At 44.7% G+C, this 26,109-nt stretch overlaps 1 protein-coding gene across 1 annotated transcript; it reads right to left on the reverse strand.

The window, feature by feature from the left end:
- Nucleotides 1-902: 902 nt before the first annotated feature.
- Nucleotides 903-21,044, reverse strand: tmem167b (transmembrane protein 167B). Its single transcript, XM_072480352.1, has 3 exons — nt 20,914-21,044; nt 7,374-7,505; nt 903-1,916 (listed from the first exon to the last, which is right to left on the reverse strand). The coding sequence occupies exons 1-3, from the start codon at nt 20,921-20,923 to the stop codon at nt 1,834-1,836; spliced, it is 225 nt and encodes a 74-aa protein (XP_072336453.1). The 5' UTR covers nt 20,924-21,044; the 3' UTR covers nt 903-1,833.
- Nucleotides 21,045-26,109: the final 5,065 nt, after the last annotated feature.

Below are 26,109 nucleotides of genomic sequence, written 5' to 3' on the forward strand. Positions count from 1 at the left end.
ATCCCCACAGTTATCTGAATAAGCCAAAACTATCCTTACACTTCTACATTCTTCAGTTTTAACAATAGAAGCTCCATCTTATGCTGCACACAAGTATCAATGTCGTGGCTAAGTTGCAGCACGTGTTTCAGAGCCAGTGGGGAATATCCAAAGACTTGAGCACATAATCTTGGTTGACATGCCATAGTGCTGAAGCAGTGCTGCACTGTTGGAAGTGCTGCCTTTCGATTAAACCGAGACTCCATCTGCCCTCTCAGTACAAAAAAAAAAATCCCATGGCACTATTTGAAAAAAGCATAGGGGAGGCTCTCCTTGGTATTCTGTCCAATATTTAAGTCCTCACACATTACTAAAATAGATGATCTGATCATTATTACATTGCTGTTTACGCAGTATTGCTGAGTGCAAATTGACCGCTGCATTTTTCAATATTACAACCGTAACTACATTTCCAAAGTACTGCATTGTCTGTAAAGTGTTGTGGAGCATTTGGAGATCATGAAATGTGCTGTATAAATGCACAGCTATTCTTTTTGTTTTGCTTTTCCCTTGTGCCCAACATTATTCATTAGGCAGCCACTGGAATTGTTCAAAGAAGTCCAGGCACAGCGGCTCTTCTATTCTTCTTCTCTACTTTGAGAACCATTTCATTTCCACTTGGCGAATCTTCTGAACATCAGGGCCATGTTTCACAACTTTTTGTGAGGATAATCATATGCACAGGCACATCTTACTCAGATCAAATTTTGAACCAGAAAACCAGTCTATTTTCCTGTAGCACTCAAAAAACACTAAATTTAGATAATCAGTTAATGACATATACACATACATTTTTTTTTTTAAAGAGTGGATCTATTCTCTGTAAATGTACAAAGCCATTAGCATTAAAATTAAAAACAGGCTTTCCCTGCAACGGTTACTTTTATTTCTGTCCAAAATTGTGATAATTCCTTGAGTTGCAGATAACATTTTGCAAGAATATATACTGCAGTTCCAATGTCAAAGGAAGGAACAGGAGTCTAACAAATTGACAACCATAAATTTAGTAACCATTGGGTCATGAAAACCAATCTAGTCACTGAACTCCAAGTAACTAAACATTAAGGAAGGTTGGGCATCCTCATTGTTGCTAAAATCAGTCACTTTACAGATTCCATTGGGTTAGTTATCCAAAACCAAAAACTGTTAAATTGTTCATGTCCTGGTTAAGTATCCCATTTTATAAACTTTACCACAACACCCTAAATTATGCATTAAGCATTACATTTATTAACCTATAGTATACATCATTTCAGGAAGACAGAAGCAAACTGGATCAATGTACCACATTCTCATCATTTTAGACAAAATATGCCGAAACAAAATATCCTCGTTTTTAAAAAATGGAAACTTTAGTATTTTATTAAATTCAAAAAGAAACCTATTTTAAATGATTACTTCAGGATTATACTTTCAATTCAAAAGAATTTGAAAAATTCAGAAAGCTTACTGAACCACATAAATACTTCCTTCAAAGTTGCAATAAGCAAACATCTTGTCCAATTGTCTGACTATTATTTCATGATGTTGTTTTCAAATGAAACAGAACGTTTGCTATAAGCACACACCTTGGAATTAAGGGACAGATTGAGCACAGACCATGTATACACCAGCAATTTACTTTTCCATTGGTCAGTGTTTCTTCCAAGCACCTCCAGGATAGCACGAGAGGATAAACAGTATAGTGTTCAGTTCTTGGACAGAAAGGAAACATTCTGATCTTAATCCTTGATGAATGGTTTTGCGAAATATATTGTTCCTCTTAGGTTCTTCATCAAGTTTGGATTGTTGGTATCATTTAATAAACAAAACATAAACACCCGTGACAAGGCAAGACAGTGCAACTGGTACATGAAGTCTTGTTCCTATTACTGCAGCTGTAAGGAAACAATAGTTTTATTTAATAATCAGTAATGATGCTGCCTCAAGTCATTTCTTTAAAATAAAATAAATCCTGAACATACTGCAATTTAAAAAATGATGCTCAGAATCATCTCAAATCCCGTTAGCCCTTGCAACGTAGTCCAGACTGGCCAGCAGTGCCAGAAGAAACTGCATGACCTCCTCAGGGCGGCCAGGCTAAGTGGGCAGCACTGTGTCCCTGGCACTAACCCCAGTCTCACACACCCTACCCCCCTCCCCCCCCCCCCCCCCCCCCCCCCCCCCAAACCTGGAGGATGGCCGAACCCCCGCCCTGCACCACATGTCGGCACCCATACTGGCCCCCATGGCCGGGTGCCCCGACCACTGAGGCCACCAGCTACCCACCCAGTGTGCTACATGGGTTGGATTGTCTAACACTGTTGTTTTCTGTTCCCCTCTCCCCACCGAGGAGAAGGCCACGCATAACCGCCGGGAGCGGGAGGCGACAGGAGGGGGACTGTTGGACCTGTGGCCCCTCACCCCGGCCGAGCAGAGAGCTCTGGACGTGGTCGGCGACCCGGAGAAAAAGGTCGCCGAGGTGGAGCTCGGCCGTAGGGGAGGAAGTGAGACCCTGTTTAGTTGTGGTTCCCCATGTTACGCGTGTCATCCCCCTCACCCCAACACCATCCTCATCATCCCCACCCACACACACACACCCTAACTCCTCCCCGGCCCGCTGTCTAATCAGGACCTGCTGGAGATGGGGCGGGCCCATCAGGCGTCCCCCACTCCCAGCCAGTGCCACAGCTGGAGCCTCCCCGTGAGCCGAGCACCAATGCTAAAGGCAGCTCGGACACCAGCGTCTGCCCGAGACTCAGGAGACCCCAGAGCTCGGGTCGGAAAATGACAATGATTTTCTGTCATGGCTATCTCTAACGCCCTCCACCATCCCAGAGATACTCACCTCGGTTGGGCATGTTAGTGAAGAGGCTCCTAGGACACTATTTGGTGCTCACCACATAGCTGATCCAGGACAGCAGGTGGAGGTAGGAACTCCCTGAGGAGGCGGACGTTCGGAGGGCAGGGCGACCCGATGAACTAGCTGCCGTCCAGACGGGTCTCGAGCTTCTGGAACAGACAGTCCCATCTATAGATGCAGTCGCAGAGCCAGGCACTAAATGAGGGATTGTCGGTGAGCACCCAGCACCTGCAGGCGTAGTTGGAGGAATCCAACCGCATGCAGGTGATGGTGCCGGTCATGCGAGCCACCCAGGCCAACACCGTACGGGTGCTGTCCGCAGTGGAGACATTGGGGAGGACGGTCATGGCTATGGATCAGCATGTCCAAGGCCTGGGGCATTCTGTGCAGGCCCAGGACAGGGTTGCCGCCTCATAGGGAAGTCCCAGCGCCAGCTGGGGCAGGGCAGGAAACACAGCAGGCCACTTCCACTCCTGCTGTACCGTTTGGGGGTCCCACCATCCGGGGAACCACCTACATGTAGCATTAGGGCCACAAGGCCAGGAAGTTAGCCTGGGTTCCACACACCCCCCCACCGCCACCCCAGGGATTTGATGGGACTGTGCGATGGAATGGCCAGTTCGCGTGAAGGGATCACCCAGGTGGACGGTGGAAAGTGCCACCATGGGCAGGAGTCAAGACTGTGCCAAATGATGTGGAGCACCAGAGCTCATCGCAGGGCGGGTTGTCATCAGCCTCCATCCCATGGACCAGACCCACTGTTACTGCCAACACCGGGTCCCCAACCCATAGTGCGACAGGTATGGATCACGGAGGGAGTTGCACGGGGGTGAGAAAGCATGAGGTGGTGGGATGTGGTGGTCATGCTCCTGGCCAGTCGTTGTGGCATCCGGATAGATGTCATCAGCCACGACCGCTATGGATAATCTCCGTCACCCAGGAGCCAACCCCAGCCTGGCGGAGGGGGGGGCATCTCGAATATGTCAGGAATCGTCGAGTGTGCCAAGATGAAGGCATCGTGCACACTGCCCGGCCCAGGTATCTGGTACAGACGTGTATGAGGCACAGCTGATGGTCACATATCAGCTGCATGTTCGAGTGAAACCCCTTTCAGTTTGTCCAAAGAAGCCAGTCATCTGCAGGTGCTCGTCAGGGGACATACATCCAGTCGATCACCCCCGGGACCCCGAGCATTCTGGTGGCTCGGTCCACATTGAAATGAATGTATTATGAGGCCTGGGCATATAGGGCCTCTGTGACGGCACGGAGATCTGTGAGATCCCGGATCCCCATCGGCGCCTGGAAGGACCCGATGGCGTAAAGGTTCAGGGCGACCGGCACCTTGACGGCTGCTGGGAGTGGGTGTGTTCCCCATACCCCATGGTGCTAGGTGTGCCACCATCTGGCACTGTCTCCCTGCTCAGCCAGGATCTTCGACGGATTGCCCAGTCCAACAGGTCCTCGAATGACAGGCGGTGCCAGTGCACGCGAGGCCTCATTGTGCGCCTCCTCTTCCTTGGCCTGTTGGGTAGCCGGCTCTCCAGCTTAGGCGGCTGCCACCTGTCCCTCTGCTGCACGCTCCGCTGCTGCAGCCTCCTACTCCTCCTCCTTGAGCAACGACCACTCATACATCCGCAGGGCATCCCCCCAGGGCTGTGGCAACTAGCAGGAAGGCCACCATTGCTGGTTGAATTCCAATATCCATTGTCTGCAGGGGGTGAAAGGCCAACATGTTAGCATGCAAACCCCCATGCCAACCAGGCCACATAGTGGCCCCAGTTGGCACCATGGACTCTGCTCCCACATGCACCCTGCCCCCCACAATCCCCGCACCCTTGGCAATGGCGGTCAGCACCATGGGGTCCTCTGGCACTGGCGCCTGATCGTGATGCCAGGGGCACTGTCAGTTGGCACTGCCCTTGCCAGAGGTATGCAGCACAGCCCCCATAGGCGCTAATGTGAGTGTTTCCCTGGGTGGGCTGCCGGGCAGGGGTGTGGGGTGTGCGGGCACCCATTCAGCCGGTCTCACTCTGCAGAACCAGAGGCCAAGGTGGGTGGGTAGTGGGTGCACAGCAAGATGGCCACCGTAATGGCGGTCCGTGCCTGTCCCAATTCCGTGGGGGGTCACCACGGCCGCTTGGCCTGTGTCCGGACCGGCCTGGCAGCCCACAATCCCACCGCTCTCTCCCCCTCATCAGCCACCACACCGATTTTTGAAAGCACAAGTGAACCACGGAATCGGGAACTTGGCCCAATGGAGGGGGAGAATCGCATTGGCCATGAAGGATACCGGCTTGGGCCCGCTAATGATATGCAAATGGAGTTTACTCTATGTGCATTCAGATACGAATTGACGCCGCTATCGAGGTGATGAAAAATTGCGATTTGGCATCAAATCGGCGCCATTCGGGATTTTGCCATCGGACCGTATTTTCCACCCAATCACAGTTCCCGATTTTGGTGCCAGCCAACGGAGAATCCCGCCCAATGTCTTTGTTCAAAAAAGGCTGTAAAGATAAGCCCAGCAATTACAGACCAGTCAGTTTAACTTCAGTGGCGAGAAGTTTCTAGAAACAATTATTCAGGATGAAATTAGTAGCCACATGGAAAACGTGAGTTGATTAGGAAGAGCCAGCATGGATTTCTAAAAGGGGAAATTTGTGATTAATTAACTTGTTGGAGTTAACAGGTAACAGAAAGGATCGATGAGAGCAATGCTGTTGATGTGGTGTACATGGACTTTCAAAAGGCATTTGATACAGTGCCACACAACAGACTTGACAAAATTTATAGATCATGGAATAAACGGGACAGTAGCAATGGGATACAAAATTGATCGAGCAATAGGAAGTGAGTAATAGATATTTTTCAGGCTGAAGGAAGATTTGTGCGGCGTTCCCCAGGGGTCAGCATTGGCACCCTTGCTTTTTCCGATATATATAATAATCCAGATCTTGTGCGCAGGGGAATTTAAAGTTTCCAGATAATATAAAACTTGGAAGCATGATATGCTGTGAGGAGGACAGTGTAGAACTTCTAAAGGATATAGACAAGTTGGTGGAGTGGGCAGATATGTGGCAAATGATGAAGTTCAATGCCGAAAAATGTGAAGTGATGCAATTTGGTAGGAAGAACATGGACAGACAATATAAAATAAGGGATACAATTCTTAAGAGAGTGCATAGGGACCTGGGTGTATATGGGCACAGATCATTAATGGTGGCAGAACAGGTGGAGAGCAATTAATAAAGCATAAAGTATCCTGACTTGATTAATAGGAGCATTAGAGTGCAAAGTAAGGAGGTTATGCTTCACTTGTACAGAACACCAGTTAGACCTCAACTGGAATATGGTGTATAGTTCTGGGTGTCACACTTTAGGAAATATGTGAACGCATTGGAGAGAGTGCAGAAGAGGTTTACAAGAATGATTTCAGGGAAGAAAAACTTCAACTATGAATAGAGATTGGAGAAGTTGGGACTGTTCTCCTTGGAGGGAAGGCCAAGAGGAGATTTAGTAGAGGTGTTCAAAATCATGAGGGCACTGAACAGAGTAGATAGGAAGAAACTGTTCCCGCTTTAAAAGGATCAGGAACAAGAGAGCTCAGATTTAACATGATTTGCAAAAGAAGCAAACGTGATGTGATTTAAAAAACTTTTTCACACAATGAGTGGTTTGTGGCTAGAAGCACTGCCTGGAAATGTGGTGGGCAGGGTCAATCAAGACAATCCAGAGGGCATAAGATGATTATTTGAGTAGAGACAACGTACAACGGTACAGGGAAAAGGCGGGAGAATGTCACTGTCATAATGCTCAATTGGAAAGCCAATGCAGGCATGGGGGCCGAATGGCCTCCTCCTGCGCAATAACAATTCTGTGATTAAGAAAAGGGTTTCCTGCTCTGCACTTTGCCCAAGATCTACTTATGCAACTAAAGTTGTGAATAAATATACCACAAAATATTGTCAGACAGGGAAAAGATCAAATCCTAATTTAATTTACTACTTAAGATGATTTTACTGGGCAGCACAGTGGCGCAGTGGGTTCGGACTGTGGCCTCACGGCACCGAGGTCCCAGGTTCGATCCCGGCTCTGGGTCACCGTCCGTGTGGAGTTGGCACATTCTCCCAGTGTTTGCGTGGGATTCGCCCCCGCAACGCAAAAAAGTACAAGCTAGGTGGATGATTGGCCATACTAAATTGCTCCATAATTGGAAAAAATGAATTGGGCCCTCTAAATTTTTTTAAAAAAATTTTTAAAAGATGATTTTACTGATTTAAATCACATTATTTGTTCTATTGTACAACAGGAACTTGGTAAATCATAATTGATTAGTTTTAGTACTCAACAATATGCAATACAAACTGTAATAAGTCATACAATACTCACTTATCTGATGGTTTTATTATTTCTCCCAGGAATAGTAACTTGACCATATTCTAAAATAGATTCAGCTTTTTGTTAATCAAGTTTAGTATGCATATTTGTTTACCTTTGTAAAATACGCCCCATACTCCTTTCTTTTCGGAAAGTAGCCATTTATTTAGTCGTGGAACTTTCTTTAGGTATGCACAGGTGCATATAAAAAGCAAGCCAAATACCAGGAGCCCATCAAAAGAATATACTACAAAACATAACAGTACATTTGGTTAAAACTGGAATAGTCTTTTCCAATTCATTCAAGATGTATTAATGCTTTAGTTGTTAACAAATTATACAAAAACTCTAGAATATATATTCAACAGTAGTTTAATATTGATTCCCATTCACAAATTGACATCTTCATGTATCAATTTTGTAGTTTAATATCGATTCTCATACACAAATCAACATCTTCATGTCTCAATTTTGCATCCTTAAGCAAACCCAAAATACTAAACCCACATAGATTGCAGCCTCATTTTTTTTTAGTAATGCTGTTGACTTGCAAACAGTCAACGATACAACTTCGGTGGTTGAAAAATAGTTTCTAGGTTATACTGGCTAGGTTACCTTTGGTAATGTTGCTTCAAGCTTGAGACGGAACTGAAGTGTCAAGTAAATGTGCACGCATCACCAGTAGAGCTGATTTAGCTCAGTGGGCTAGACAGTTGGTTTGTGATGCAGAACAAGGCCAGCAGCGCAGGTTTAATTCCCGTACCAGCTTACGCAAACAGGCACCGGAATGTGGCGATGAGGGGCTTTTCACAGTAACTTCATACTTGTGACAATAATAAAAGTTGCATAAAGAAAAATATTTACAGATTTGAGATTCTAGCCCAAGACAAAATAAATGTGTAGTAGATTAATTCGCATGAATTTTACACGGAGGTGTTGGCTGTTCCCCCAGCTGACAAATCAGGGGTGAGCTCACCTACACTTGGCCATGTCCCGCAAACCGCATAACGGCACCACAAATTGCATCACAAGCCCATAAAAGGGGACGTGGGCCATTTCGTGAAATACCAGCAGCAGTGAGAAAGGCCCCTTAAAGCGGCCTGATTTTATTTGGCCAAAGGCCTCAATTAACCCAAAGGCAACGCCTGACTCCTCCCCTCCAGGTAGGCAGGCCAGTAGGTAATGGGCATTGTACCACCATAATGGGATATATTTTACAGCACCATCCTCCCCCACCAGCCTGCCGGATGCTCCCACGACGGTTGTAAAATTGCACCCAGAATGGTAAATGAGAATTTTGTAAAGTCAATTTAATGATATAAAATGGTACATACAAGATACAATCCTGTCAATTACACTTAAATGTTCCTGTAATACTTTTATATGTAGACATAGGAAGACAGTCGTATGAAATGTACAAATAGAGGTTTCCAGGAGCAGAGAATCCCAGAACTAACAGCCTTTCAATTGACCCCAATCACACTTAAAAAGCCAAGACAAAGCTAGGGTTTTAGCCTGCAGACTGAAATACAATTAATCTTAGAATTAACCCAGTCTTTATTAACAGCATTCGACTTAGTGGTCACAATAAATATAGTGAAGATTCCTGTGGAAGATAATTGTTAGAAGTTGCCTTCTAGTTTTAGTTACATATTTAATAAATTTATTATGCAACGAGAAAGGGTCGTATATTAATACTCTTATTGTAATGAGTTATGAAGAAAGATTGGATAGACTGGGGTTGTTTCCCTTGGAGCAGAGGAGACTGGGGGGGGGGGGGGGGGGGGGGGCAGTAGGGAGGGGACACATGATTGAGATGTATAAAATTATGAAGGGTAACAGCCTCCCCGAACAGGTGCCAGAATGTGGCGACTAGGCTTTTCACAGTAACTTCATGATCCTACTTGTGACAACAAGCGATTTTCAGTTTTCATTTTCAAACCTTTCCCCTTGGTGGAGCGATCAATGACCAGGGGGCATAGATTTAAGGAAGAGGTGATGTGAGAAAAAGCTTTTTCACCGAGAGGGTGTTGGGTGTCTGGAACTTACTACTTGAAAGGGTGGTAGAAGTAGAGACCCTCATAACACTAAGTATTCAGATGTGCACTTGCAATGGCAAGGCATGTAAGGCTCTGGGCCAAGTGCTGGAAAATGGGATTAGAATAGCTGGGTGGTTGTTTTGGGCCGGCGTAGATGGGATGTGCCAAAGGGCCTTTTCTGTGCTGTGGACCTCTATGACTAAAGGAGCCTCTTAAAGTTTAAAAGTTGCTGTTCAATCGGAAACTCCGGTCTTAAATCTAAACAAAGGAAACTAAAGGCATGAGGGGCAAATTGGCTGTGATTGATTGGGAAACTACATTAAAACGGATTATTGTAGAGAGGCAATGGTTAACATTTAAAGAATTAATACATAGTTTACAACAAATTTACATGCCTTTGAGGCACAAAAGCCCAGCAGGAAAGGCGATCCATAAATGGCCAACAAAAGATGTTAGAACATTTATTAGATCAAAGGAAGAGGCTTAAAAAGTTGCCAAAAAAATAAAGTAAGGTTCAGGATTGGGAGCATTTTAGAATTCAGCAAAGGATGGCCAAGAAACTGATTTTAAAAAATTAGAATATGAAAGTAAATTAGAAACAAAAAACAGACAGTAAATACTTGCATGGATATGCAAAAATGGAAAGATTAGCAAAGAAAAATGTGGGCCCACTACTGGTAGAGGCAGGAGACTTTATTATGAGGAATAAGGAACTGGCAGAGAACTTCAACAAATACCTTTTGTCGGTATTCACAGTGGAAGTTACAAAACTACTCCCAGGAATACTAGACTATTGAGGGGCTAGTGGGAATGAGGAACTGGAAGAAATTTATAAAGAAGTACTAGAGAAATTAATAGGACTGAAAGTTGATAATCCCCTAGATCTGACGATCTACATCCCAGAGTGTTGAAAGAGGTGGCTGTAGAGAAAGTGGATACATTGCTGGTCTTCCTAAATTGTACAGATTCTGGAACGGTTCCCGCAGGTTGGAAGGTGGCAAATGTTACCCCATTATTTAAGAAAGGAGAGAAAATAGGGAATTACTGATCTGTTTGCCCGATATCAGTAGTAGGGAAAATGCTAGAATATATTATAACGGCTGCGATAACTGACACTTAGCAAATAATGGTAGGATTGGGCAGAGTCAACATGGATTTACGAAAGAGAAATCTTGTTTAAAAAAGCTATTTGAATTTTTATGCGGGCAAAACTAGCAAAATAGATAAGTGGGAACCAGTTGATGTCGTGTATTTGCATTTTCAGAAGGCTTTCGATAAGGTTCCACACATGTTAGTGAGCAACATTGGAACACATGGGATTGAGGGTAACAGACTGACATGGATGGAGGATTGGTTTACAGACAGAAAACAGAGGGGAGGAATAAACAGGTCATTCTCAGGCTAGAAGGCTGTGACTAGTGGGATCTTGCAAGAATCAATGCTTGGGCCCCAGCTATCCACAGTTTATACCAATGATTTGATGTGGGAACCAAATATATGATTTCCAAATTTGCTGATGACCTGAAACTAGGTGGGAATATAAGTTTGCAAAGAGACTTCAAGGGGATTTAGGCATTTGAACAAGGCACATGGCTGGGTGCCTTGTTCAAATGTCATTAAAAGCCGATATGTAGGTGTAACGAGCAATTAGGAAAGCAAATGGCATGTTGGCCTTTTTTGCAAGACTATGAGTACAGGAGTTGTAAAGAAATCTTCCTGCAATTGCTTAGAGATTTGGTGACACTGCACCTGGAGTATAGTGTACAGTTTTGGTCTCCTTCCTTAATGAAGGATAGGTTTGCCGTACAGGGAGCACAACAAAGGTTCAACAGACAGCCTATATTCTCTAGTTTAGAAGAACAAAAGCGATCTCATTATAGCATACACTATTTTGACCTGCCAGGGTAAATGGAGGAAAGGGGTGTAGCCATCTAAGATGGCCACCTGCAAAAGACCATGGGAATTATGGCCAACCCTGGACTCAGACAGATACAGAGCCTATGTGTATCTGAAACACAGGGAACCAGACCTGATCGAAACCCCCGTTTGTTTGCATTTTAATGGCCCATTTTCCCAGGGCAATAGAATTCCAACCAAGCAACCGGTACAGCCACAGGCTGATCGGCACCACTCCCCTTACTCAGAAAGCCCAACTGCCAAGGTCAACGTCTGCTAAGGACCCATCCAGCCACCAAGGCACCTGCCCCTTTATTGGCCGAAATCAAAAACAATGATCAGAGCCCTGTCAAACTATTGGGTCCAAGGTTAAGGACCGCTCCAAAGAGCGCAAAATCCCAGAGGGATAAAAGAGGACACAGCCATGTGTTCTGTCTCTTTTGGATCCGGCCTGTGCCAGCCCAATTGCAGCAGGAACAGCCACTAAGTTCAAGACCAACGATCGCTACCTGACGGATGAGCCCAGCAGAGACAGAGCCACTTTGTTCGAACCAGCCAAGTGAAATCCAGAGAAAGGCCTTATCCATTTGCACAGTGCCGGTCGTCCTGAAGTTAAGTATAGGTTATTGCAGCTGATAGGTGTTGTTTAACTCGCAGTAGATATTGTGTTTGCATGTTGAGATAACTCTTGTGTATGTAAATAAACCATCATTTGAACTAACTAACTGGTTGTGTGGTCATTTGATCGATATAAGGGAAGGCTTGTGGTTCACCAAGATAAATAGAAATACCCACAGTATTGGCGACGCTGTTGGGACTGAAACAGTCAACAGAGGTTTCCCCTGGCTGGGGTTAAGCGGTAAGGGACATAGTCTCCGAATAAGAGGTAGATCATTTTGCACTGAGATGAGGAATTTCTTCACTTAAGTAGATAGTGAATCTTTGCAATTAGCTACCTCAGACGACTGAGGCTCAGTCACTATTCAAGACAGAGATCAATATATTTCTACATATTAAAGATATCAAGGGATACGGGGATAGTGCAGGAAAATTGTGTTGAGGTAGAAAATCAACCAAGATCAAGTTGAATGGCAGTGCATGCTCAAGGGGCCAAATTGCCTAGTCTTGCTCCTATTTCTGTGGATAAAGAGTGAACATCAGTATCACATGCTCATCAAGACGAAACAATTTCCTATGTTCTCAGCTATTTATAATACATACAAATATATGGATTTTAAAAATATGAGTGTCAAGCGAATGTGTGCATTGACTCAAGGGCAATCAATACAAGATTTGGCTGCCGATTACCCCCAGGTCAGGAATGAGGAGGTCAGGGATGATGTATACTTGTGAAGACTAGTTGACCTGCTCGGACATTAAATGGTTTTATTTTGCTAGTTGATCTCCTATGAAAATAGGACAATTGAACAATTGTTCAACAACTGTACTATAATAATATATAATACGTAATGTATTAACATCCTTAGGTGAGCCTATATCCAAGATAACCTTTCATTCTATTAAGCCTAGAAAGTTTAATTCCGTTAATAATTACACCATGTGGCTATTGAAAGTTCTACTGGTTTTTGATCAGGGAATTTAAAAAAATTTTTTTTTTTTTTAAAAACACGGCATTGGCTACTGTCCAGCATTTTAAGTTTGATTTTGTAACTGAGAGTGCACACTACACCTAATGACCCCAAGATTGCTGTAAGAATAATAGTGAAATTATCAACACTCACATTATTTGAGCAAATCAGACAGCAACTTTCTGCCATCCGCCCATGCACAAGGTAATGCAGAAATAAAGAAGGTACTGTCAAGAGTTGACATGCTCCTGTAGAATATTTGTTACATCAATATGTTGCCAAGAGACTCAGCATTCAAATGCTTCAACAGCAGAATTTGCCCACTAATTGCCAGAAAAAATTAGAGCCTGCACATTCAAATATAAGTGAAATTTGAACAATGTGATAATTATTAATTACTGTCAAAAACTTCTCTGGCATTGTAATTATACAAGTGTGAACTCACATTCCACAACAACATATATTTTGCTTTCATCTTTAAAATAATAAAATGTCCCAAAGTGCTTTACAGACACGTTATAAAATAAAATATGACAAAGCCACACAAGATATTTGGTCAAATAACCAAACGTTTTATCAAATGGCAAGTTTTAAACATGGCCTTAAAGGCGGAATGGAGGAAGAAGTGTCGGGAAGGAATTCCAGTGGTTAGGTCTATGCAACTGTAAGCATGGCCATCAATGGTGCAACAATTAAAATAGGTATGCTCAAGAGGTCAGAAATACAGGAGTGTAAATATCTTGAAGGGTTGTAGGACAGGAGGAAATGACAGAAATGGGAGTGGAAGGGGTGGGGTGGGGTGAGGCCATAGAGGAATTTGAAAACAAGGATGAGAATTTTAAAATCAAGATGTGGCTTGACTGGGAGTCACAGTGTAGGTCAGCGAGCAAGGTAGTGATAGGTGAACAGGACCTTCCACCCTAAAATGCCTCCTCAGCTGATTCCACATCTTCACCATGGACTGCACCACTGGGCTCCCTGAATACCTACTCGGAGCCATTGGCAATGCTGCCGTCATCATAGCCCTCAAACTAGACCCCTCACAAGATTCCTCCTCCATCCTAACCCACTCTACCCCTTCTCCTTCCCACCACCGCCGCACCTTGTCCACATTCTCCGCCCAATAATAATGAAACAGCTTTGGCTACCCCAACCCCCCCTGCAGCCTCTGTAGCAGGGTCCTCCCCACCCATCGGCACCTTCCCCGCCCATACAAAGTCAGAGATGATTGTGTCCACGTCCCAAAAAAAGGCCTTTGGTATAAAGATCGGGAGAGCCTGAAAGATAAACAAGAACCTCGGCAGAATATTCATTTTCACCACTTGGACCCTCCCCAAGTGTATCCCACCTCTTAAGATCCTCCCTGGCCTCCTCCACCAGCTTCATTAAGTTCCACTTATGAAGCCCCGTCCATTCCCTCGCTACCTGAATCCCCAAGTACCTAAACCTATCCCTCGCTATCGTAAGTGGCATCCCCCCTAAATTAGCCCGCTGTGCCAACTCATTCACCGGGAATACCTCGCTTTTCCCTACATTCAGCTAGTATCCTGAGAACCCTCCAAATCTCCCCAACAGGCCCATAATCTTTCCCATACTCTTCAATGGATCCGAAACATACAGCAAGAGGTCATCGGCATAGAGTGACCCCGATGTTCCCTCTGTCCCCTTATTATCCCCTGCCACTCTGCCGACCTCCCTGAGAGCCATCGCCAATGGCTCTATGGCCAGCGCAAACAGCAGCGGCGACAGCGGGCACCCCTGCCTCGTACCACTGTGTAAGTCAAAGTTTTGTGAGCTCCTATCATTCGTCCTCACCCTCGCTCTTGGCGCTACATACAGCAACCGCACCCATGCCACAAATCTCGGCCCAAACCCAAACCTTCGAACAAGTACCGCCACTCCACCCGGTCAAATGCTTTCTCCGCGTCCATGGACACCACCACCTTCAGTACCAGAGCTCTCGGCGGATTCATCACCACATTCAATTCAACAGCCGTTTTATATTACTCGTGAGCTGCCTGCCCTTCACAAAGCCCGTTTGATCTTCTGCAACCACCCCCGGGACACAATCTTCCATCTTCCCCACCAACAACTTAGCCAATACTTTCACATCCGTGTTCAATAGTGATATGGGTCTATACGACCCACATTCCACCGGATCTTTCCCTTTTTTGGGGATTAGTGTGATTACCGCCTGCTTCATCATCTCCGGCAACTCCCCCTTCTCTAGTGCTTCATCAAACGCCCCCAACAGATGTGGTGCCAGGTCCGCTGCAAATTCCGCCGGGTACCCATCCGGCCCAGGGGCCTTCCCCGACTTCATACCCCTGATACTTTCCAGTACCTCCCTCAGCCCCAGGGGCTCCACCAACGCCTGCCTCTTTGCTTCCTCCACCTGGGCAAATTCCAGCTCGTCCAGAAACCGCCCCATGTCCCCCTCCTCTCCTCCTGGGTCTGCCCCATAAAGTCCCTGTAATACTCTCTAAATGCCTCATTTATCTTCCCTGGCTCAGAAACCACATCCTCAGCCCCAGTCCGGATCTTCAATATTTCCTTGGACGCAGCCTGCCTCTGCAGCTGGTGCGCCAGCATGCGGCTCGCCTTCTCCCCATACTCATATTGCACCCCTCTTGCCCTACGCAGTTGCCCTACCGCCCTCCCCGTTGACAGCCTGTCAAATTGCCCCTGCAACTTTTTCCTCCTCATCAATCCCTTCACGGTGGGCACCCTCGAATATTCCCTCTCCACCTCCACTATCTCGCTCGCTAGACGGTCATGTTCCGCCCTCCTTTCCTTAATCACACGAACCGTAAATGAGATAATTTCTCCCCGGAACACTGCCTTCAGTGCTTCACAAAAAATGCCTGCAGACACCTCCCCATTCTGATTGAACTCCACATAATCCCTAATCACCAACCTCCATCTGCCAACAACCCCGAGTCAAACCTCCACTCCGGCCTCTGCTCTCGTCCCGTACTGAACCGAATATCCAGCCAGTAGGGTGCATGGTCCAAGATAACTATCCCCGCATACTCTGCCCCCTCCACCCCAACCAAAATCTCCCGACTCACTACAAAGTAATCAATCCTCGAATACACCTTATAGACGTGTGAAAAGGAATACTCCCTTCCCCCTGGGTTCTGAAAGCGTTATGGATCCACCATACCCATCATCCATAAACCCCCCCAGCTCCCTTGCCATTCGTACCCCACCCATCGGCCTGGGGCTCGATCTATTCACCATCGGCTCCAGGACACAGTTACAATCTCCTCCCATGATCAACTCTTGCGTGGCCAAATCCGGGATTGCTGCCAGCAACCCCCTCATAAAACCCACATCATCCCAATTCGGGGCATACACATTTACCAAAACTACCGGTGCCCCTTCCAATACCCCACACACAATCACACATCTCCCACCTGGATCCCTCACCTCCTTCGCACTCACAAATTCCATTTTTTTGCTCATTAAAATCACCACACCCCTCGATTTTGAATCAAACCCCGAGTGCTGAATGCAATGTTACCAATGACTACAAAATCCAGGTCATTTGTATTATGCACGCAATTGTTTTGTGACTGCTGCTCAGGTTAGAAATCAAAACCATGGCTTTGTTTATGGAAGTTCAATCAAGAGCTTACAAGCAGCCTGTGTGTTCTTGGAGAATTGCCCCATTCCTCGTGAATTATTGCTTTTGGCTCTTTCAAAATATTTTAATGCAAATATTTACACTAGACAGCAAGAAACATTTGAAATGCAGCAAAGCTGAGCACTTACATAAACATTATTTATGATATAACAGATAACATATTTACCTATCTTAACTTAAAAGCAATTTTAATTCCCAAGGTTATGCTGCAAGCACATTTTAAAAGTGCACCATTCACTTTGCAAAAAATGTAATAAAGCAGATGTGATCTGAAAATAGCATGCTACTGTCTAAATAAAGAAGCACATGGAACCTGAATACACACAAGTCTTTTTCGGGCAGTAGTCAACAAAAAAAAAAAAAAAAAACCCTGCTCTTCAGCAATTTTTGGTCTGAGCAACATAAAATCAAGCCACACTGCTAAACAAAGACATGGAATGCACTCACTGTCTGTGTCAGCACTGATAGCAATTGCCAAACACAAAATCAGTTTTAAAACTGGAGCACAAAAAATCAAGGCTGTTACCGCAGTTCCAGTACTGAGGGAGTGCGGCACTGTCAGGGATCCTGTCTTTTAGAGGAGACATTAATAATAATAATAATAATAATAATAATAATAATCTTTATTATTGTCACAAGTAGGCTTACATTAACAGTGCAATGAAGTTATTGTGAAAAGCCCCTAGTCACCACACTCCGGCGCCTGTTCGGGTACACTGAGGGAGAATTCAGAATGTCCAATTCACCTAACGAGTACGTCTTTCAGGATTTTGTGCGAGGAAACTGGAGCATCCGGAGGAAACCCATGCAGACACGGAGAGAACGCACAGACTCCGCACAGACAGTGACACAAGCCGAGAATCGAACCTGAGACCCTGGTGCTGTGAAACAACAGTGCTAACCACTGTGCTAAACTAAGGCCTCATTTGCTTGCTGTGGTGGGGAAGGCATGTAAAGATCCCATGGCACTGTTGTTAAGAAAAGCAATCCCTAGTGTCCTGGCCAATATATATCCTTCAATAAAATCATCTGTTCATTATTGCACTGCTGTTTGCTGTGTGAAAATTGGCTGCCATATTTCCTACGTTACCAGTGATTGCCCTTCAAAAGTATGCAATTGGCTGTCAAGTGCTTTGAGACAACCAGTGGTCATGAAAAGCACTATATAAACGCAAGTCTTTGTTTCTTTTCCTATATTACAAATAACATTTACCATAGTAGTCCCAGCCAACCATCTTCAGCTACTGCATCAATGACCTTCCAATATTCAGCACCATTCACGATTCTCAGATACTGAAGCAGTCCATGCCCAAATGCAAGACCTGTACAATATCCAGGCTTGGGCAGACAAGTGGCAAGTAACATTTGTGCCACACCAAGTGCCAGGCAATGACCATCTCCAACAAGAGAGAACCTAACCATCAGCCCATGACATTCAATGGCATTATCTTGAGCTTAATTCCCCCACTACCAACATCATGGGGTTACCATTGACCAGAAACTGAACTTGACTAGCCATAGAAATACTACGGCAACAAGAGCAAGTCAGAGGCTAAGAATCCTCCGTCGAGTAACTCACCTCCTAACTCCCCAAAATCTGTCCACCACGTAAAAGGCACAAGTCAGGAGTGTGATGGAATACTTACCCTCACCTGGATAAGTGCAGCTCCAACAGAACTCAAGAAGCTCAACATCATCCAGGACAAAGCAGCCCACTTGATTGGCACCCTCCACAAATATTCAGACCCTCCACCACCAATGAACAGTGGCAGCAGTGTGTACCATCTACAAGATGCACTGCAAGAACTCACCAAGGCTCCTCAGCAAGCACCTTCTAAACTCACAACTGCTATCATCTAAAAGGATGAGGGTAGTAGATACATAGGAACACCACCACTGGAAGTTTCCCTCCAAGCCACTCACCATTCTGACTTGAAAATGTATCATTGTTCACTGTTGCTGGGTCAAAATCCTGGAACTCCTTTCCTAACAGTATTGTGGGCAGACCTGCACTACATGGACTGCAGCAGTTCAAGATGATAGATCTCCACCACTTTCTTAAAGGTAATTAGGGATAGATGATAAATGCTGGCTGAGACAGCAACGCCCACGTCCCAAGGATGAATTTAAAAAGGCAACACCGTAACCCGAATCGCTTTAGGAATCAGTCGATGCACCCAACTATGGCAGAACAATGACTGAGCAATCAAAGAGACAGGTGGATCAATGACCTCTCGTTAGGTGAAACAAATTGACTTGAGACATTTACGTGATCTTCCTCTCTCTATTTACCCTTTGAGTTGACTCTGAAAAGGATGACATTTGGTTATTCCAGTGTCATCAACAAAAAACAGACAATTTCACAAGTTTCCCTCCGATAACAGGCACATCTAATGCAATACACCTACTGCCTCACAGCTCCAAAGACCAGTGTACAATTCTGGCCTTGGGTGGCTGTGTGGAGTTTGCATGTTCTCCCCGTGTCTGCATGGGTCTCCAGTGGGTGCTCCGGGTTTCCTCCCATAGTCCAAAGGTGTGCAGGTTAGGTGGATTGGCTATGCTAAATTGTCCCTTAGGTTAAGGCGTTATTGGGATCAGGAGGGAGAGTGGGCATGGGTGGAGTGCTCTTTCAGAAGGTTGGTGCAGACTCAATGGGCCAAATGGCCTCCTTCTGCAGGGTAGGGATTCTATCTATGATGCTTTGAATAACTTAAACACCAAGTCCTAAACAAAAAAACCTCATTGTTTTGTGTGTCGAATACTCCATTCCCTGTAGTGCAGGATCAGAGGCGTGTTGACCTGTCCAGTCTTTTCGGATTTTATTTCAAACTTTCAGCATTCCAAAGAATGAACCAGCCAGATCTGTAATTTTCCAGGTGATTGCTGATAATTTACCAGTCAACCTGAATCAATGAAAAGGGTCTGACAAAACAAATTTGATCCATGCAGCTCCATTTAATTCTGAAATTTGATAATAAAACAGATAGGGGCACGCAAGATAAGGGGCACACAAGATAGTGTGCAAGTAGACTGACCATTAAACTCTATGGCTTTAGTCTGTTCAACTCCAGCAGTTCAGGCCCCTAAATTATTGCCAATCTGCAATAATTTTCTGGGCTTTGGTGAGCATGTGTGCCCCTACAGGGCAAGGCAGTGCACTCCATAATCAGACAAAATTAACCAACGTGGACATCTCAGCCACTTCATTTGGAATCTCTGCAGCACGGTGTTGAGTTTCAATGCAGGGCAAACATTTCCTTCACCCAAAATAGTTGCAACCTAAATCACACTAGATAAGTCAGTCTTTCCTTATTTGAGGAAAGATGTAGTAGCATTAGAGATAGTTCAGGAGGTTTACTAGGTTTATTCTAGACATGAGGGGTTTGTCGTTTGAAGAGAGATTGAACAGTTTAGACCCATAATCTCTAGAGTTTAGAAGAATGAGGTGAGATCAAACTGAGGTATACAAGATGATAAAAGGTATGGATAAAGTAGACATGGAGTGGATGCTTCCTCCTGTGGGGCATTTTAGAACGAGAGGTCATAGCCACAGGATAAGAGGTAGCAAATTTAAAACAGAGTTGAGGAGAAACTACTTCTCCCAAAGGGTTGTGGATAAATATAAGGAGTTAGACAGATTTTTAACTGGTATTGGATTGAAGGGTTATGGAGAATGGGCAGAATGGTGGAGTTGAGCACAGGATGAGATCAGCCATGATCGAACGGCAGAGCAGACTCGGATGGGCCAAATGGCCTAATCCTGTTCCTATATTCTATGAACTTCCCTCAAGGCTAGCTCTCCGTTCAGGGGACTACATGGGGAGGAAACAAAGATGTCAAGGAAAAGTGTCTGGGCAACAATAAAACACCATTTCAGCAACCTCTTGAGAGATGTGTGTGTGGTCAGTATGTGCAACTTTGAGGTTAAAGAGCCTGCCAAAACTCAATTCCCACAAACAGTGGCCATTGAGGTGAGTGGCTGGATGGGAGTTCAGAGCTCGAGACTGCTTCTGGGAGGGGGCAGAGGAGGGTAGCCCAGGCCGCAACCTAACTTGAAACCCACCTCGAGCTCCGCCTCCTGCGCCGCAATTGGTAAAAAGAACAAAGGGACGCCAAGAGCCAGCTGCCGATTGGACCAAACGGCTGACAATCAATTACCACTCCGCCCCCATACCCCCGCAGCGCTTCCGCATTCAGGTTTGACTGACCGGCCAGAGCGTTCGGGACCCCGTGTGAAACTGGTCATTCCGCGGGGGGGGCGGTACTGACCGGCTCCGAGCCAAAGGCGAAGCCAGCGGCTCAGCTCGCAGCCCATACCAGCGCCGGTCCGGCCCGACCTAACGCAGCCCCGGCCCAGAGGCCTTGCTTCTCCCGGCTGGCTGGCCACGTCCTCAAACGCAGCCCCCTCCGCTCGTTCAGCGACCGCGCCACGGGCCGTGAGTGGAGAAGCCCGGGCAGGCAGTTAGATTTTGAAAAATTTACCGTTGGTCATGGCTGCGGCCCGGCTCCTGTCTCGCGCACTCTCCTCGCGCGCGCTCCTTTATGACGCGTTCATGATCCGGCTCGAGCCTCCAGACCGGAGGTAAACACACACAAACACAAGGGAGAAGTAATCAAACCCCGCCCACCGGGCTGCATCGGCTCCTCGATCACAGCGATGCTCACCTACTACTGCCTGCCCCCTCAATCCCTCACAAATGTCATCGTATCCACGCTTTTGGTTAAAAATTGGATCTTACTCTCAAAAAGTAGTAATATGACAATACAGGAGAGGAACCTCGCTGAATAAAGAAAGTAAAGAGGCATTTTTAAAAAGTGGTATAAGAGGAGCAAAGAGAGACTATGAGAATAGATTCATGACTAACATAAAAGGGAATCCACAAAATATTCTTGTTATGGATGGGCGAAATTATGGTTGTGGGATAATTTCCCCCTCACCCCAGGGTCCTTCACAGAAAGATGTCCGTGTAGGTGGAGGGTTGTGACTTGGTAGTAGACACAAAATACGGTTTGTGGCATGTGCAAATCAAGGGAAAAGGAGAATGTTTATTCACCCCAGGAAAGGCAATGAAACAAAACAATCATGCCCTTAAACACAGGCACAGACACCCAAGAGAAGATGAGTCTTACAGATAATGTGTGCACTTAGATTATTAATGGGAGAGCATGAAAACAAATCACACGTTTAAATTACTCCTTTAAGATGGTTGGGAGCCTCTGGATTGTTGAGTGTAAAAAATAAAGATATCTGTTATGTAGGTGGGATCAAATTAGTCCCCCCCCCCTCCCCATCCCCATTGGCTGGGGAGGCAGAGTTCTGTCCTGTTGAAGGAATGGTCCCTCTTTTGTCCTGTTGATCTCCAGACCGCCTTGCCCCTGACTAGCCCCTGGAATAATAAAGGTGTTTTGTGAAGTCAATTTTCATCGTGACCACATGATCAATTCTTCTATTGTACAGATTAATGATTTGAAGTTACAAAGACGTTGCTACACGATTGGAGTGAATGGTGGCCATTCACACCTGCTTGTGATAAACTGGCTTCTTCATGTTTCCCTTTGTTACGTTTTGAGTTCACAGACACTAATTTGGGGTGAACATTGGATTATACATTTCTGTAAATATCCTACAATAATAGCTGCACATTTCACAGATGATCTCACTTTTTGAATGTCTTTTTTTATGGAGAGGACATTTGCTGGTGCTGGGAGGGAGCAGTGCTAACCACTGTGCCACCCACTCTTCATATTATTTTTCTTTCCACCCCTCTTTTCCCTCTGTGTTTGTCTACCTTGTGTGTGTAGAGGGTGGGGCAAGTTAAAGAGGCAGGTTATGAATTAAATAATAGTTAACTAGTTCTATTTGCAGTCTATTTAATTATAGTTATTGTTATTAATAAAAAATAATTGTTTTTACATTTACAAACCTGGTGACTGTAGTTATGTGGCATCCAAACACAAAATACTTGGAGTGTTTTCTAAGAATTAATTATTAATTTCAATGGTGTTGCGACTCCGCGTCAAGTGGGGCTGGAATTGACCGTGCACTCGCCCAGGGTGTTGTAACATAATTTGGGGGATCAGTTCCGTGATCTTTGGAATGATAGTGATGAGGACAATGGGTAACATTGTGCCATGAGGCATGATGGTAAAAGAGGCCAACAGTAAGGCATGATGGTAAAAGAGATTAAAAGACTTGTGTGTGTGAAAATTGCAGCTCTGCCAAAACAGAATGACAGCTTGCAACTGGACATTTTGCTGATAACGCTTTGTTTTGAAACAACAAAAGCAAGGTTCTCTCAAGGAGAAATGAGGCCTATGTGCTACAGTATTGTTTATGAATGAACTATAAACTAACAACTAAAACCTTTTGAAAAGCAGGGACTTCCAGATTCAGCAGCAATAACCCTGGGATCTACATTCGCAAGACAAGACCCTGAGTCTGGAAACTCACAACGCACATGTTCCAGAGTGGGCCTGGCCAAGGTCTCTCTATTGGGTATTAGTTTTAGTTGCAACTTATATAACGTAAAAGCTTACTGAGTTAAATAAAAAGCTGTATTAAATCAAAGCTTTTTGTGAGGACTGTTGTCAGCTGACACCAGTAAAGGGGAGCAACAGTAGACAACAACGTTTGGGGTATGATATTTATTAAAACGAGGCACCAGATTTGTAATAGTATAACAAGATAGTTCTGGAAGCTGCTACGGCTTTTCTTCAAGTGGAGGACCTGCCTTTGGTTTATTTACAATGGCTTCGAAAATACAAGCTAATTGAATTGGCACATGAATTAAAAATAGAGGTGCTGGCTAAAGCTAGGAAGGTAGAGATAATTGATGCGATGGCTCAGCATTTAAATTTGAAAGAGATGCCAGAAGCACAGCTTGGGTTGTGGCAAAAAATCAGTAGAATTAGCTAAGGTCCGGTTAAAGATACAGCAAAAAGAAAGAGAATTGGAGGTGCAGGAAAAAGAAAAAGGTAGAGCTTTTCAAATTGAAGTGAGGTTGGCATTAGAGCGAGAGGACAAAACATTAGAGAGGAAAAAGCAAAAGAGGGAGGAAAAGGCAAAAGAGAGAGGAAAAGGGAGAGGAAAAGGCAAAAGGGAGAGTTCCAGCTTAAACTGGAAATTAAAAGGGAGCTGCCAGGAGCTAGAGGGTAGCTTAACTCTAGAGTGGAACACAGGACAAGATGCTTAGATTTATACAGGCCCTCCCAAAATCTGAAGAAAAGGAAGTAGAAACATTTTTATGGCATTTGAGAAAATAGCAACCCAATTGTAGAGGCCAAAAAAAAAAAGTGTACATTACCATGCAAAATAAATTGATGTGGCGGGCACAGGAATTTTATGTGTCCATTCAGAGAGGGTGTCTATTATGTTGAGGTTAAAAAAATGGCTATTCTGGGTGCATATTAATTAGCTCCCAAGATATTTGGGCAAAAGTTTCATAATTTAAGGAATCAGCTGGGACAGACGTATGCTGAATTTTAAAGGGTTAAGCAGAACAGTTATAATAGGTGGGTAGGTGCATTGGGAATTGAAACTACCTAGGAGGCTCCGAGAGAGGTAATTCTCTTGGAAGAATTAAGAAGTCACTACCTTCTGTGATAAGAATCCATGTTGAAGACCAAAGGGTGATGACCGCTAGACAAGCAGCGATAATGACTGATGATTATGAGCTGATCCATAAATTTAACCTCTGTTTTGTCAACCCATAATTGTGAAAAGGATAGAAAGTGGGATTGTGAAAGGAACATAGGTAGCCAAGGTAAGGAATGGATAGCTGGGAATGCTCCAAGGTCTCCTCCTCAGACCAGGAAGGAAGGTACTGAGGGTGGAGGTGAGACTCAAAGGCCTAGGTGTTACCATTGCAATAAAGTGGGACACATTCGTTCAGCCTGTTGGAAGTTGCGAGGAAGACCCATGGGACTTGTTGGGATTCATAAGGAGAATTCGGAAAAGAGAATGAAAGTGGAGAATACTACAGGGCAGACTGTAGCTAAATTGTACTTAGGTGACCTGAGGTAAACACTGCTGTGGGAGCAGGTGTGATGAATGATATGCAGTGTTTCTGTGTAGGGAAAATCACCTAATGTTCATCAACTTATGTAGCCAAACCCATAACTATTTTAAGGGGCACAGGTGCTGTGCAAACTCTGACTGGAGAGGGATTTAGTTTTCCCATCAGAGAGTTCAATGAAAGCTAAGGTGTTAGTGAAAGGTATAAGTGCAGATTATATACAGTTCCATTGTATAAAGTACAATTGGAGAGTGATTTATTATTAGGTCCAGTAGTTGTTGGAGCGGTTAAGAAGTTACCAGTGGACAGAGTGGATTTACTTTTGGGGAATGATTTGGCAGGAGTTAAGGTTATAGCGTCACCCCTGGTTTCAGAAATTCCGAGGGTAGATAAAAGAGACACAACAGTTACAGGAACAAATTTCAGATATTTTTCCATTGTGTGTGGTGACTAGGCAATGGCTAAACAAAGTTCACCAGCAGAGATTCAAGTCTCACCACAATCAGATGGTAGAGTAGCCAAAACTATCCTTGAGAATGTAGATAATTCTGATGAAGTGTTTGGTAGGACTTCATTAATTGAGGTCCTGGAGGCTGATCCAGAGCTGCAAAGATTAGCAGTCAGCTCTCACAAAAGTTGAGGCAGAGGGGGTTCTAGAGTGATACGACATTAAGAATGGAGTTCTGATGAGGAAGTGGAGATATACTCAGACGAGAAATGGATGGTTATTCATCAGATAGTGGTACCACCAAGATATCGTACGGAAGCACTGTGGATAGCATTTAAGGTACCACTGGCAGGACATGTGGTAATTCAGAAAACTCAGGTATCAGTCAACAGATATTTTTCCTGGCGAGGACTGCATTAGGATGTAGTGTAATTCTGTTGACTCTGTCATATCTGTCAGGTAATAGGTACCACAACATGTGACTAAACCAGCACCTTTAATACCCATGCCAGTGTTTGAAGAACCATTTAGTCAGGCATTGGTAGATTGCGTGAGATTGTTGCTTAAAGTGAAGGCAGAGCATCAGTACATTCTTACGGTCATGGATATAACTACCCAATTTCGGAAGCTATACCTTTGAGAACAATTACAGCTAAGGTAATAGTGGAAAAGTTGACGCAATTTTTCACGCGCTATGGCCTACCCTTAGAAGTACAATTTGACTATGGTTCTAATTTATTGTCTAAAATTTTCCAGGACATAATTTGTAGTATAGGTATCAAACAACTAAACTCAACCACCTATCACCCACAAACTCAGGGAGGCTTGGAGAGATATCATCAGACTCTCAAAGCCAATGATTAGGACCTATTGCCATGAATATCCAAGAGATTGGGATAAGGGATTGGATTTTTTTTACTATTTGCCACTAGAGATTCTCTGAAAGAATCCAACGGGTTTAGCCCATTTGAATTAGTTTATTTCCATGAAATATGGGGTCCATTAACATTGATGAAAGCGGAGTTACTAAAACAACAACATGAATCCTCAAAGTTGAATTACGTGTCCACATTTCTGGAAAGACTCACAGGAGCTTGTTAGGTAGTTGAAGAGCATTTAAAGGTATCAGGAGCAAGAATGAAAATGACCAAACAAACATGCTAGGCCCAGAACATTCCAGGCTGGAGAGGAGGTATTAGTATTGTTGCCGTTGCA

This window comes from Scyliorhinus torazame, chromosome 17, assembly GCF_047496885.1.
Source record: "Scyliorhinus torazame isolate Kashiwa2021f chromosome 17, sScyTor2.1, whole genome shotgun sequence".
Lineage (NCBI taxonomy): Eukaryota > Metazoa > Chordata > Chondrichthyes > Carcharhiniformes > Scyliorhinidae > Scyliorhinus > Scyliorhinus torazame.

What these genes read in the sequence shown, in the direction of transcription:
- tmem167b (XM_072480352.1), bottom strand. An exon ending in ATGGGGCGTATTTTACAAAG is followed by an intron (nt 1,917 to 7,373) that starts GTAAACAAATAT and finishes GTTTCCTTACAG; the next exon opens with CTGCAGTAATAGGAACAAGA.